The 12466-nt window shown below is 46.4% G+C and overlaps 1 protein-coding gene across 1 annotated transcript in view; it reads left to right on the forward strand.

Annotated features, from left to right (window-relative positions):
• The window catches only part of kif26ba (kinesin family member 26Ba), a 275252-nt gene that overhangs the window by 167911 nt on the left and 94875 nt on the right, over window positions 1-12466 (forward strand). Inside the window, exon 5 of the mRNA XM_067988624.1 lies at window positions 291-477. Within this exon, the coding sequence (XP_067844725.1) occupies window positions 291-477 (187 nt within the window). The remainder of the gene's footprint in view (window positions 1-290; window positions 478-12466) is intronic.

The following is a 12466-nucleotide window of genomic DNA, read 5'->3' on the forward strand; positions in this document are numbered from 1 at the left end:
GGGTGAAGTCCATTGTACTATGGCTGTTTGTTTTTTTAGTTTAAGGATAAATTCAGGGCTCTTAGCTGGGAGCCAAACTTCAAAGGGGAGCATGGGTTGGAGGTCGAGCTGCAACGTCACAGTGTCGATTCTCCGCGCCCATCCTGCCGTTACGTGGAGCTTTACTGCTGGGGGAATGGGATCTTACAAGTTTGTTCCCTCCACTCCCTCACGGTCTCATCTAACCTCGGTCCCATAGCCCAGAAGTCCAGCTGGTTGACGCTTCTTTTTCCCCCTTTTTGTTTCTCCAGAGCAGCCCAGAAGCTCAACCTGTCGTCCAAGAAGAAGAAGCACCATCGCCCTCCCGCTCCGAACGTGTCTGACACCCCCCTGTTCCCAACCAACTTCAGCGGCATCCTGCAGACATCCCCGCCCCCGGCGCCGCCATGCCTGCTCAGGGCCATCAACAAGGTGAAGGACAACCCAGGGATGGGAAAGGTAAGCAGCTACGCAGCAGTCGGGGAACACGGCCCACAAAGGGTTAGCAACCCTCCGGGATTGTCCTGGAGCCTCCGGGAAATAAAGATTAATCTCCCTGGTCGCTGCTGCGAGCAACACCCGGGGAAGAAAAATCATCGGGGAATTTTAATAAAACCGTGTTTTTTTCTTCATTTTCTATGAAGACTTTCGTTTATCAGTTATAAAAGTATTGGAGATGGAGGGGAAAAATAGGCTGTTTGACTGACAGTCAAGGATCATCCAATTTGGTAACAAACATCTGTTTGCTTTACAATTGGCCATGGGAAGGCGGTGCACAGCAAGGAGGGACATGTCAGGTGACCGATGGCGGGAGCGTGGCAATTAGAGGTGGGGGGTCACATGCTGAAACCTCCTGGATTACGTCCAACCAGAGTTGGCGACCCTAGGCCCACATCAAGAGTCACAGTAATGAGGCAATCTGTAATTAGTCTGACGCAGGCTTCAGTCTTGATGCTAAGTGGGGAGAAATTGCCGTGCGCCCCGGAATAGATTCTGATCTATTCTGACCAGCTGGCACTGGGCCACAAAAGCACTCCAGTTAAATGTTACCTGACAGAAGAACCAGCATTTTAAATGCACAAGGAGGAATGGGCCAGCTCTTGCACTGATTTGCTGAAGAGCCCTTCTACCAACTAACAACTTGGTTAATTGAATCTGTTCTATATTTGTTTCTATTTAATTATGTATTTATTGCTGTTTATGGCTCCTCTCCCTTCAGGAACTGGAGTGTCTACGTTTGAAACAAATTACATAATGTAGAACTAACCAGGGGATTAGAGTCGACAGGAAAACCATTTAATGGTTTCAGGAGAAACTTCTTTACCCAGAGAGTGGTAAGAATGTAGAATGCGCTACCACTAGGAGCAGTTGAGGCAAATAGCGTAGAAACATTTAAGGGGAAGCTAGATAAACACATGAGGGAGAAAGGAATAGAAAGGTATCCTGATAGGATTAGCTGAAGTAGGGAGGGAGGAGGCTCGTGTGGAGCATAAACACCGGCATAGACCAGTTGGGCCGAATGGCCTGTTTCTGTGCTGTAGTTTCGATGTAACTTGATGTAATGGCCATTTGCTTCTTACCAATTTTCCCTCCCAATTTATTCCCCCCCCCCTCTCCAGTTCAGCAGGTGTTGGGCATCCCGGTACCTTGCTTAAGTGGCCACTATTCGCCTGTGAGCCTTGACGGCACATAGTTGGCGGGGGTATTTGACCATAGGGGCATCACAGCCAAAGCCCAAACCTGTCCTCCCCCAACGCCTGCATGGGCACAGCTTCATGCAGGGGTCGCGAGCCGCGGTATACTCTCCCCGAGAGTGGCACGGTCAATTGTAGCTGCCCCTGTGAGCGCCAACTCAGCACAGACTGCCGATTGAACCTGGCACCTTCATAGTGTGCATGGCTGAGCTAACCGGTGGATAAATTCACTGAGACAGTGAGTGAGTGGGAATGAGCAGCTTGAAGGTAGATTAGAATGTCACCTTTGGCATCCTGGAGTGGTAATACTGAAGTTCCCTTTCCCTCTCCCACTCCACCGAGCTCCTGCCCTCAGCTGCATTGCCTTTGGGAAGTGCTGAGTTGGGCTGGACGCTTCTAAGTGGGGAAAGGAAAAATCAGAGAGAGAGGGTTGTCATCGGGTGATCTCGCTCATCCCTTGGCAACAGGTCAAGGGTGAGATTGACCCAAACCGAGTGGGTTGGTTGCTTCCCCTGTCGCTACAGGAGACACCTGTTCCACAGAGGTGAAAAGCAAATGAAAGAAATAAAAGTTGTGGAAATGAAGGGATCACATGCCTCGGTAAAATATTTTAGGTACCTCAGGCAGTGGCACTAGGACATAGTGTCAAATTTGTCAGCACAGACTTTATATAAAATGACCTCTCATTTTTGGCTCAAGGATAGAACCTGATTGTGCCTTTGTCCATTGACCCCATTGTTCTCACCATCATGCCTTTTTGGAAGACTGGTTCATAACTCAAGGACAACAGAGCTCCCAGATACCACAAGGATTGATGTGCACAGAGAAACACTGCTTAATATGTGACCTGCAATGGGAAGCCTCTCCCTCAGAGCAAGCCCCTATCGGTTGTAATGAGCAGCGTGCTGCACACAACCTGGAAGGATGGCGTTTTTCAGTACGAGCCAAGTGTGAATAATGACTAGCCATAAAACAGATTGCCCCTGCTTTATTTTTATGTAAGGCTGCTTTTAGTTTTTGACAGTACAAAGGGAAAAATGCACAGGAACACTTTATACATAAGACCATAGTCCTGGATGGACATCGAGGGACATAAGGCTTAGACTCCCGGCACTCAGCCGTCGTGAGGGCATATTGGGAAATTGTGCTTGTGCTCTTGGTGGGCGAGGTTTAGGGTTGCCAACCCTCCAGGATTGTCCTGGAGTCTCCAGGACGTGGCATTAGGGCGTCCCGGGAGAAAAATCATAAGGGCATTAAAAAAGTTACCTTTTTGTTTCATTTCCTTTGAACACCGTAATTTATTAGTTAGAAAAGTATTGGACATGGGGAAAAAGGGCTGTTTGACTGACAATCAAGAATCATCCCATTGGGTAACAAAGAGTCTGCTCGCTTTCCAATAGGCTGTGGGAAGGCGGGGCCCCGCAAGGATGGGCGTGTTGGGCGACCAATGGTGGCAAAGTGAGGGCGGGGTGGTTGAAGGCAGGAGGTCATGTGATGAAACCTCCAGGGTAATGTCCAGCCAGAGTTGGCAACCCCAGTGAGGTTCCTTGCCAGGAGATGAGCGAGTGGGAACTTTATCCTTTAGGAGCAGGAGCAGACCATTGAACCCTACCCTACCATCTTGTTACCAATGACTGTTCCTATCCTTTTAATCCCAGTTACCCTGAAATCTCTCCATTTCCCTTTTAATACCCTTCCTACCTGTTTAATTTGTTTGTGGATGGGATTGTAGTTATATTTTCTCTACATGTTTGTACAGTCTCGTTGAATTTTATATCTGACGTAAGTGCTGTTGTCATTTTGTAAATAACTTCTAGAGAAAGAAAAATGGGTTATTCTTACCCCTTGAGTGAGCATCTATTTTAATTAAATTTGCTGTACATTAAGAAAAAGAACTGGGGTGAATGTTTGTGCTTAACAAAGGAGAGAATGTCAGTGCTGGATAATCAAAGGCATTTATCACCAGTGTCAGCATCAAGCATTCCCAGGTCAGGTATAACTGAGTGAGATGCAGAGCCAAACGCACTCTCCTCTGCTACAACACAGTGCCTGTGCTCCAACCTCGAAGGAAAAAACACCCCCCTCTCTTTCATTTCCCACACCCAGCCATCCTTATGATCCCCATGAGTGAGATTGGCTATTTAGTGTCATGTTAGAGGCAGTTTGGTGCTGCGGCTCCCAACTGCTTTAAAACTGTCCAAGCTCATTTCACTTAGGACCTGCACAACTCACGGAGCGAGAAAGATTTTCATTACGGCGATATCAGTTGGATTCAAACTCAGCCAGGTACCACATAGTTTTGAAAATGGGTACTTTTAATAGAGAGTTTTCACTACTGTTATGAACTCTGAGTCAGCCCAGCCGACATAACATTCCCCTGCTGAAGAACGAAGGAAAAGAAAACAAAGAGCTTTCAATTATATCGCACCTTACATGATCTCAGGACATCCCAAAGTGCTTCACAGCTATTGAAGTACTTCTGAAGCATAGTTCATGTTGCAATGTAGGAAACACAGCAGCCAATTTGCACACAGCAAAGTCCCACCAACAGCAATGATATAATAACCAGATAATCTGTTTTAGCATTGTTGGTCGAGGGATAAATACTGGCCAGGATACCTCCCCTGCTTTTCTTCAAATAGTGTCACAGGATCTTTTACATCCACTTGAGAGGGAGACGGGGCCTCGGTTTAACGTCTCATCCGAGAGATGGCACCTGCAACAGTGCAGCACTCCGTCAGTGCCGCACTGGAGTTTCAGCCTGGATTAGATGCTCGAGTCTCTGGAGTGGGGCTTGAACCTACGACTTTCTGATGCAGAGGTGAGAGTGCTACCCACTGAGCCAAGGCTGATACCTAGGAAGTGCTGAGAATCACCAGTGCAATCTTTATACAAGTACGGTATAATCCAGATGTGGGAGGGCAGAGATGGGAATCTCACACAAGTCTCCGGCCAAAAGAAGGCCTGGTGATCAGACTAAAATTCTGAAACTAGGCCTGGACGACAAAACAAGCTGGATGGGCTGATAGATTTTCTTCTACTTACATTCTTAAATTTAATTAATTTGTCTGCTCTTAAGCGGCTATTTCAACAACAGCTTACATTTATATATCTCCTTTCATGTAAAAAAAAAAGTTCCAAAGTGCTTTACAGGGAGAACGGTGAACACAGAGCAGGAAGTAGGGGAGTAGTTAGGGGAAAGCATAGTCAAAAAGGTAAGTTCTGAGGAGGCGAGGATAGAAGAATAGGTTTGTGAGGATAGTTGCAGGGTTCAAGGGTAGGGTGGCTGATCCCTCTGCCAACAGTAGTGAAGCAGAGAGAACATAAGAACAGGAGTAGGTCATTCAGCCCCTCGAGCCTGTTCCGCCAAGCAATTAGACCATGGCTGATCTGTATCTTAACTCCATTTACTTGCCTTGGTTCCATATCCCTTAACACCCTTGCCTAACAAAAATCTATTAATCTCAATTTTGAAATTTTCAATTGACCCCCAGCCTTAACAGCTTTTGGGGGAGAGAGTTCCAGATTTCCACTACCCTTTGTATGAAGAAGTGCTTCCTGACATCACCCCTGAATGGCCTAACTCTAATTTTAAGGTTATGGTCCCTTGTTCTGGAATCCCCCACCAGAGGAAACAGTATCTATCTATCTACCCTATCAACTCCTTTAATCATTTTAAACACTTCAATTAGATCACCTCTTAATCTTTTATATTCAAGGGAATACAAGCTTAGTCTATGCGAGGGAGAGGGGAAAGGAACAGTAGGTCAGACTCAGAGGAGCGAAGGATGCATTCTGGACGTGGGGCTGGAGCAGATTGGAGAGATAGAGTTGACCAGGGAAGGATGTGAAGTTGAGGGAGATAGGGAGCCATTGAGTATCACCAAGGACAGGACTAATGGATGTATGGTACACAATACAGCTGTGGAGATTTGAATGAGTTGGGAGTTTGTGTTGGGTGGAGCTGGGGAAATCAAACCTTGAGGTGACACCAACAGCAGAATGTTTCATCCTCCCAGCCTCTCCGCGACCTTCGATATTGTTGACCATTCTTCCTCTCTCCGCGCCTCTCCTCTGCGTTCCATCTCTATGGCATCGTGTGCACCCTCCTGGTTGGAGTCCAGGTAGGAGGTTGGACATGGTGGTGGCTCGAGAGGACAGAGGGTTTGAAAGTAAGCTTTTTGAGAAGGTGCGATGGCAGCAGTTTTTCGGATGAGATATTAAACCGAGGCCCCGTCTGCCCTCTCAGGTGGACGTAAAAGATCCCACAGCACTATTCGAAGAAGAGCAGGGGAGCTCGCCCGGTGTCCTGGCCAATATTTATCCCTCAACCAACACCTAAAAACAGATAATCTGGCCATTTATTTCATTGCTGTTTGTGGGAGCTTGCTGTGCACAATTCCGCTGCCGCGTTTCCTACATTGACTACACCAAAAGTGCTTCATTGGCTGTAAAGCACTTTGGGATGTCCTGAGGTTGTGGCAGACGCTATATAAATGCAAGTCTGTCTTTTTCTTTTTAATGGGTATGGGGAGCAGTGCTTAAGGAAACCTCCTTAGTATTGTTTGCTATCTACCATGTACTTTGATCAGGAAGGAAAAATTAGGTCATTTTAATAAACAAGACAGCATTTAGAAGAATGAAAGCATCCTGCCTCAAGACAATGGGCTGGATTTTAACTGCCAGCGGTTTTCCTGGTGCGTTACTTTCCCACCCCCTGGTGATTTTAACAGCCGGGCCTCATTTAATTCCCGCTGGCCGACATCCCAACCGTTTTGGCGGAAAATTGCTCCGTCCAGAGGTGACAAACGGTAGGTGGCGGGATTGGGTACTAGGGGGCATCTCGCAAGGGTCTCACATTCGGGAAGAGGAGGTGGGGAGGGGTCTGGGGCAGGGGGAGGCCTAATTTTCCTTATGGAGCCCGGATGAGCAAACTCAGGCCTGAGTTAAAATCACAGTCGGATCCCGATGATGTCATCAGGACCCAACATGCCCTGTAGCAAGCGAAACAAGTCAAATTAACCAATTGTTGAATTAAAGGTCAGTATGATGTGCCAATTAATTTTTGTTTTAGTGGGTCAATAATTCACTTTAATTTGAATTTCACTGCAAATGTCACCATTTGACCTAGTCATTAGTGATTATGGAAAGCACCTGAGTACCATATGTGACAATGGATCTCCCATTGCCTTGCTCATGCTAAATTATAGGTTAGAGAGGGGTGAGTTACGAGTTACTTTGGTGGGCTGGGCTGGGCGAGAACTTGGGGAGGGGTACCTGTGGTGTGAAAGTTGGGCCTGGGTTGAAGGGGGTGGGATGGTGAAGTGAGGCTGGAGTGTAACATACTTGGAGAGTAAAAGGATGACGTAGCTTTAATTCCTATTATTATCCTTTGGCACCATACCTGGCACCATTAAAGCAAGAATGAGTGAAAAAAGGGCATTGTACCAACAGGTGGCAAATCTGCCGAATAGGCCTTAGGATGTCAGCCTGATGGTCAGCACAAAATGCTGGGAGCGCCTATCGAAGTGAGGCCTTTGGTAGTGGGAGGAGCTGCCTGGCGTTATTGGGGGAACAGTGGATGTGTGTTGTTGGTATAGAGGCAAGGTGTGAGTAAGGGGCAGTAAATTTCTGTGTATGCACAGAGAGATACTGAGGCCCAGCAAAGTTGCATACGCTCAAAGGATGGGGAAATTACTGGGTGAGAAAGTGGAGCCTGAGAGAGAGGCAGGTTTGTAAGGGGGTGGGGGATAGTTGGAGTAATTTTTATGGGGTAGGTTAATGGGTATATGTAGTGCTGCGTTTGAGAATTATAAAAACTTTTTGCGCCTCAGTACTGCTTTTGAGGGGTCAGCCCAAGCATGGGGTCTTGCTGTTCCTTTCCCGTGCCATTCATCTACTGGACGCCCCTCCCCCGTCCTCCTGGCAACTCCTTTGGGTGTTTATTATCACGGTTATAAATGTTACTTTAGGAATATTTAGTGTTCATGAGGAAGCAATGTGCTATCGAAGTGAGTTGGGCGAAAAATTTTGAGAAATGTGCTTACAGATAGTGAAGTAAATGGTTAAATGTTTTTTGATCGGTTGCTGGGAAACTTCAGCCTATCAGGTTGCTTTTTGAGGTTCGGATACTTCAGACACGAGCAGATGCAGGACCTTAACATATGGAGACAGATACAAACTGGCTGGCCCCTCCATAAGCAACTGTGGATAATTATTCAATCAAACTTGTAGTGATTGTCAATTCTGAGCCTCATTCTGCATCAACCATATTGAATGCACCTGGGCATACCAATCTGCTGTAACAACACAATCTGCATTTATATAGCGCCCTTAATGCAGTAAAGCATCCCAAGGTGCTTCATGGGAGCGATTACCAAACAAAGTTTGACACCGAGCCACATAAGGAGATATTAGGACAGGTGACGAAAAGCTTGGTCAAAGAGGTAGGTTTTAAGGAGCGTCTTAAAAGAGGAGAGAGAGAGAGAGAGAGAGAGAGAGAGGGGAAAAGACGGAGAGGTTCAGGGAGGGAATTCCAGAGCTTGGGGCCTAGGCAGCTGAAGGCATAGCCGTCAATGGTGGGGTGAAGGAAATCGGGGATGCGCAAGAGGCCAGAATTGGAGGAGCGCAGAGATCTCGGAGGGCTGGAGGAGGTTACAGAGAGAGGGAGGGGCGAGGCCACAGAGGGATTTGAACACTTAACAACTACTAGTGGTAACAAAGTAGCTAAGAATAAAACCACAATTTCTAAATATTGTATTATTTATCATCAAAAAGTAAGACACAGCGGTGACTTTAAGGTCATTATCTCAGGGTTTCACCCATGAGCTTTGCTGTTGCTCTTCAATGAGCTTATTGCCTGGCAGTAATAAGCATCATTCTCTATATAAAAAAATCTTAGTACTGTATACTGCAGTTTACTTAGTTTCTCCCTTTCTCTATCTAGCCATTAGTCAGTATTAGCTAACACATGCACTGTCCAGTCACCCTTGCTGTGCAGCTCAAGTAAGGACAGGATCAGGTTGGGCTGTGATGCTCACCACAGTTGAACAGCCTATTGACACTCACTCACTGACTAGACTTGAAGAAGGGTCATGTCGGGTGAGGTACCAGAGAGGGACTGGTGCCCGTGATACCCCAGCAGGTGTCAGTGCCCATCTGCACAGCAGAATACGGAGAATAATTTGTTTTGAATGAAAAGCACACCAAAATCCAGTGTGCAGGCCTGGACACGGACTTTGGGAAAGTTTTGACTCCCATCACAACACTCCAGGGCAAAAGTGGCTGTTTCTACAGAAAGGGCCGGCTGTGCTGTCAGCCGCCGACTGTGTAGTCAGTTCATCCTCCGTCTTGGAGAAGGCGCTTCCTGGACTCAATACAGACGCACAAAGGATAGAAGACTTACACAGTGTCTATGATGAGAAAGAAGGCAGTCAGGCAGACGCAATTACCTCCCAGGCGTGAGGGTAATCAGGTGGAAGTAGTACATTTTTTGCTAATTCGTTTGTGTCAAGTGATCTGATTGATAGTATTTTAAGCTGTGCCATAGATCACTCTGCTGCACTCTAATCTTACATTACTCCACGTACGGCAGCACTGCCTTGTAAGTTATGGCTGCTTGTTGAAAGACTTAAGCAACTGTCTCTCATTTGATTCAAGCACAAAGTTGGACGTGTCAGCCCATGGACAACAATTAAAGGAATGGTGCAAGGAACCGCCGGACAATTAATACTTAAAGAAAGACTTGCATTTATATAGCGCCTCGTGACGTCCCAAAGCGCTTAACAGCCAATGAAGTGCTCTCATGAAGTATAGTCACTTGTAATATAGGAAACGCGGCAGTCAATCTGCACACCGCAAGATCCCACAAACAGCAATGTGATAATGACCAGATAATCTGTTTTGGTGATTTTGAGGAATAAATGTTGGCCAGGACATCGGGAAGAACTCCCCTGCTCTTCTTTGAAGTAGTGCCATGGGATCTTTTACATCCACCTGAGGGGGCCGATGGGGTATCGGTTTAACGTCTTATCCGAAAGGCCGCACCTCCGACAATACAGCACTCTGTCAGCACTACACTAGGAGTGTCCGCTATATTTTGTGCTCGAGTCTGTGGAGTGGGACTTGCCCCCACATCCTTCTGACTCGGAGGTGGGCAAGCTACCCACTGAGCCATGGCTGACACCCAACTTTCACCTTCTATCCGAAATAAAATTAAATGAAGCTCCCCTGATGGACTGGCTGGTAAAGTGCCATGGCCATTGTGGAACATCCAGACCAGGAAGATCTCGGGTTCAACCCCTGACCTGCGTTAAAATAGCTGATTTCTGCCAAGTAGCAGTAGACACGTTACAACTGACCCGAGCAACCTTTGGGCTAAGGAGGGGAAAACCTGGGAGGGTCCAAATTCCTGATTGTTAACCGATGACCGAGTGATGGAAAGCACGCATGTGGTTGTTAGATGAGGATCAGATGGGGCACGGCTGTGACAACCCACGGAAGAATAATATGGTAACACCCAGTGCATTGGTTTGTCCTCCTTAGATACGGGGGTGGTGCCGGAGGATTGGAGAATTGCAAATGTTACACCCTTGTTCAAAAAAAGGCTGTAAGGATAAACTAAAGTAGTTATGATCTGGAATGCGCTGCCTGAAAGGGTGGTGGAAGCAGATTCAATCATGACTTTCAAAGAGGAGTCGGATAAATCGTCGAAGGGAAAAAATTTGCAGGGTTGCGGGGGAATGGGACGAACCGGATTGCTCTAACAAAGAGCTAGCATGGGCTCGATGGGCCGAATGGCCTCCTTCTGTGCTGTGATGATTCAATGTGATTCAATGATTCATATATGAAAAATGATCACTTGTACTTGGAACCATACCTCTAAGGGAGAGGAGGGGGAGTATGGGGGAGAAGAAATTTCAAGTTAACTTTAGTGCCTGTGCATCTGTACAAAGCAAACAAAGGGCGATCAGGCATGGAAGCGAGATGCTGGAAGTTAAAGGCCTCATTGTTGTTCATTTGGGAGCAATAGCTGACCTTTGACCTTCAACTTTGGCTATAATATTGAGTGTGCCAGCCATTCCCTTGATTCTTTGATAGCTATTGCATATACTGTCTTTATATAATGTTGAGATCTCTGCAAATGCCTACGTACTATGGCATCACCTTAAGCTTTGTGCAAGACACCTCTGGTGCCCCAGGCAACATTACTCAATGGTTTTTACAAATTATTGCTTCTCCTTATTATAAATTTTTATTAAAGTACTCTTTGCTGGTACAGCCAAGTAACATCATGCTGCTTCTCGTGTCCAATCGATCAACTGCTCTGTTCACAATGTACAAATCTGTTTGTCATTGACTTCCTGAATTCCAGATGTTGGATGGAACTAACGAAACTAATTTAGAAGTCTCGGGGCTCGAATAGCATCATCTTAATAAAGGAACCTCTCAGTTCTCAAATTCCGCCAGATCGGGCAAACCCATCTGACCAATTAATGTGGTGATTGGGGAGGGAGGGGTGGAAATATAATTTCCTACAGAAATCTAGGCATCCTTTGATGATGCTTCTACTTTTGTTTTTTTTTTAAATGTAGGAACCATAACAACAACAACATTTCATAGAGCGCCTTTTAACGTAGTAAAATGTCCCAAGGTGCTTCGCCAGAGTGATTATCAAACAAGATTTGACACCGAGCCACGTTGGGAGATATTAGGGCAGGTGACCAAAAGCTTGGTCAAAGAGGTAGGTTTTAAGGAATGTCTTAGAGGTGGAGAGGCCGAGAAGTTTGGAGAGGGAATTCCAGAACTAAGGGCGCAGACAGCTGAAGGAACGGCCTCCAATTAAAGTAATAAAAGGCTGTTGTCATTTAAAATGATGTCATTGCTGCTTAAAAGAATATATTTAGGCAATCAGTCTTTGATGTTCTGTTAACATGCATCCCAAGTGTGCAGTCCACACCAGAAAATGGCGTTGCGATACTTGTGCATGATTTAAAATGGTATGTGACTTTCTTTCTCCCTCTTACAGTGTTCATTCCCCTTTACATGGATTAACAGATAACAAACACATGGTCCATGTGAACTCCTGGAATGGTTTCGATCACCTGAGGGGGTCGGAGAGGAATTTTCCAGAGCTTTTTCCCCCCTTATTGGCCCTGGGTTGTTTTTCCTCCGTTATTTTTATTTTTGTCTCTCCCAGGAGGTTACATGACTGTGGGGAGGGGGGGAGGGGGGAGAGGAGGGGGGAGGGAGCGTCTAGTCATGATGCTCCAGCCATCATGAGTGTGGCAGGCTTGATGGACCAGCTGGTCTTTTCCTACCCGTCCAATTCCGTATGTTCAGAAGATCAAGGATGCCTTTAAAATCTTTTGAGTTTTAGGCTCATCAAGACACGGGATCTAGCGCTGGGGAATGGAATGTTTCCATTTCAGGCACAGAGTATCAGCATCGAGCACTCCCAGGTCACATTTATCATGGTTAGATGCAGGGTGAAGCCCCCTCTACTTCAGAAGAGTTAGACGCTTAAAGGCTCTTGCCCACTAGCCTCCATTTTTATTTTGAGGAATCCAGATGAAGATGAAGAAGACAGACCAGAGATACAGGGTCAGACCACCTGCCATTCAAATTGTTTGGGTTTTAAACGCCTCTTGATAGTAGGGAACGGAGGCGAGGAGATCCATGGTTTTGGGGTCCTCGGAGACCTGTGACCAGTTTAGATTTCAACACAGCGAGAACAAAGTTCGCTTGGCACCTTG

This window comes from Heptranchias perlo, chromosome 8, assembly GCF_035084215.1.
Source record: "Heptranchias perlo isolate sHepPer1 chromosome 8, sHepPer1.hap1, whole genome shotgun sequence".
Taxonomy (NCBI): domain Eukaryota; kingdom Metazoa; phylum Chordata; class Chondrichthyes; order Hexanchiformes; family Hexanchidae; genus Heptranchias; species Heptranchias perlo.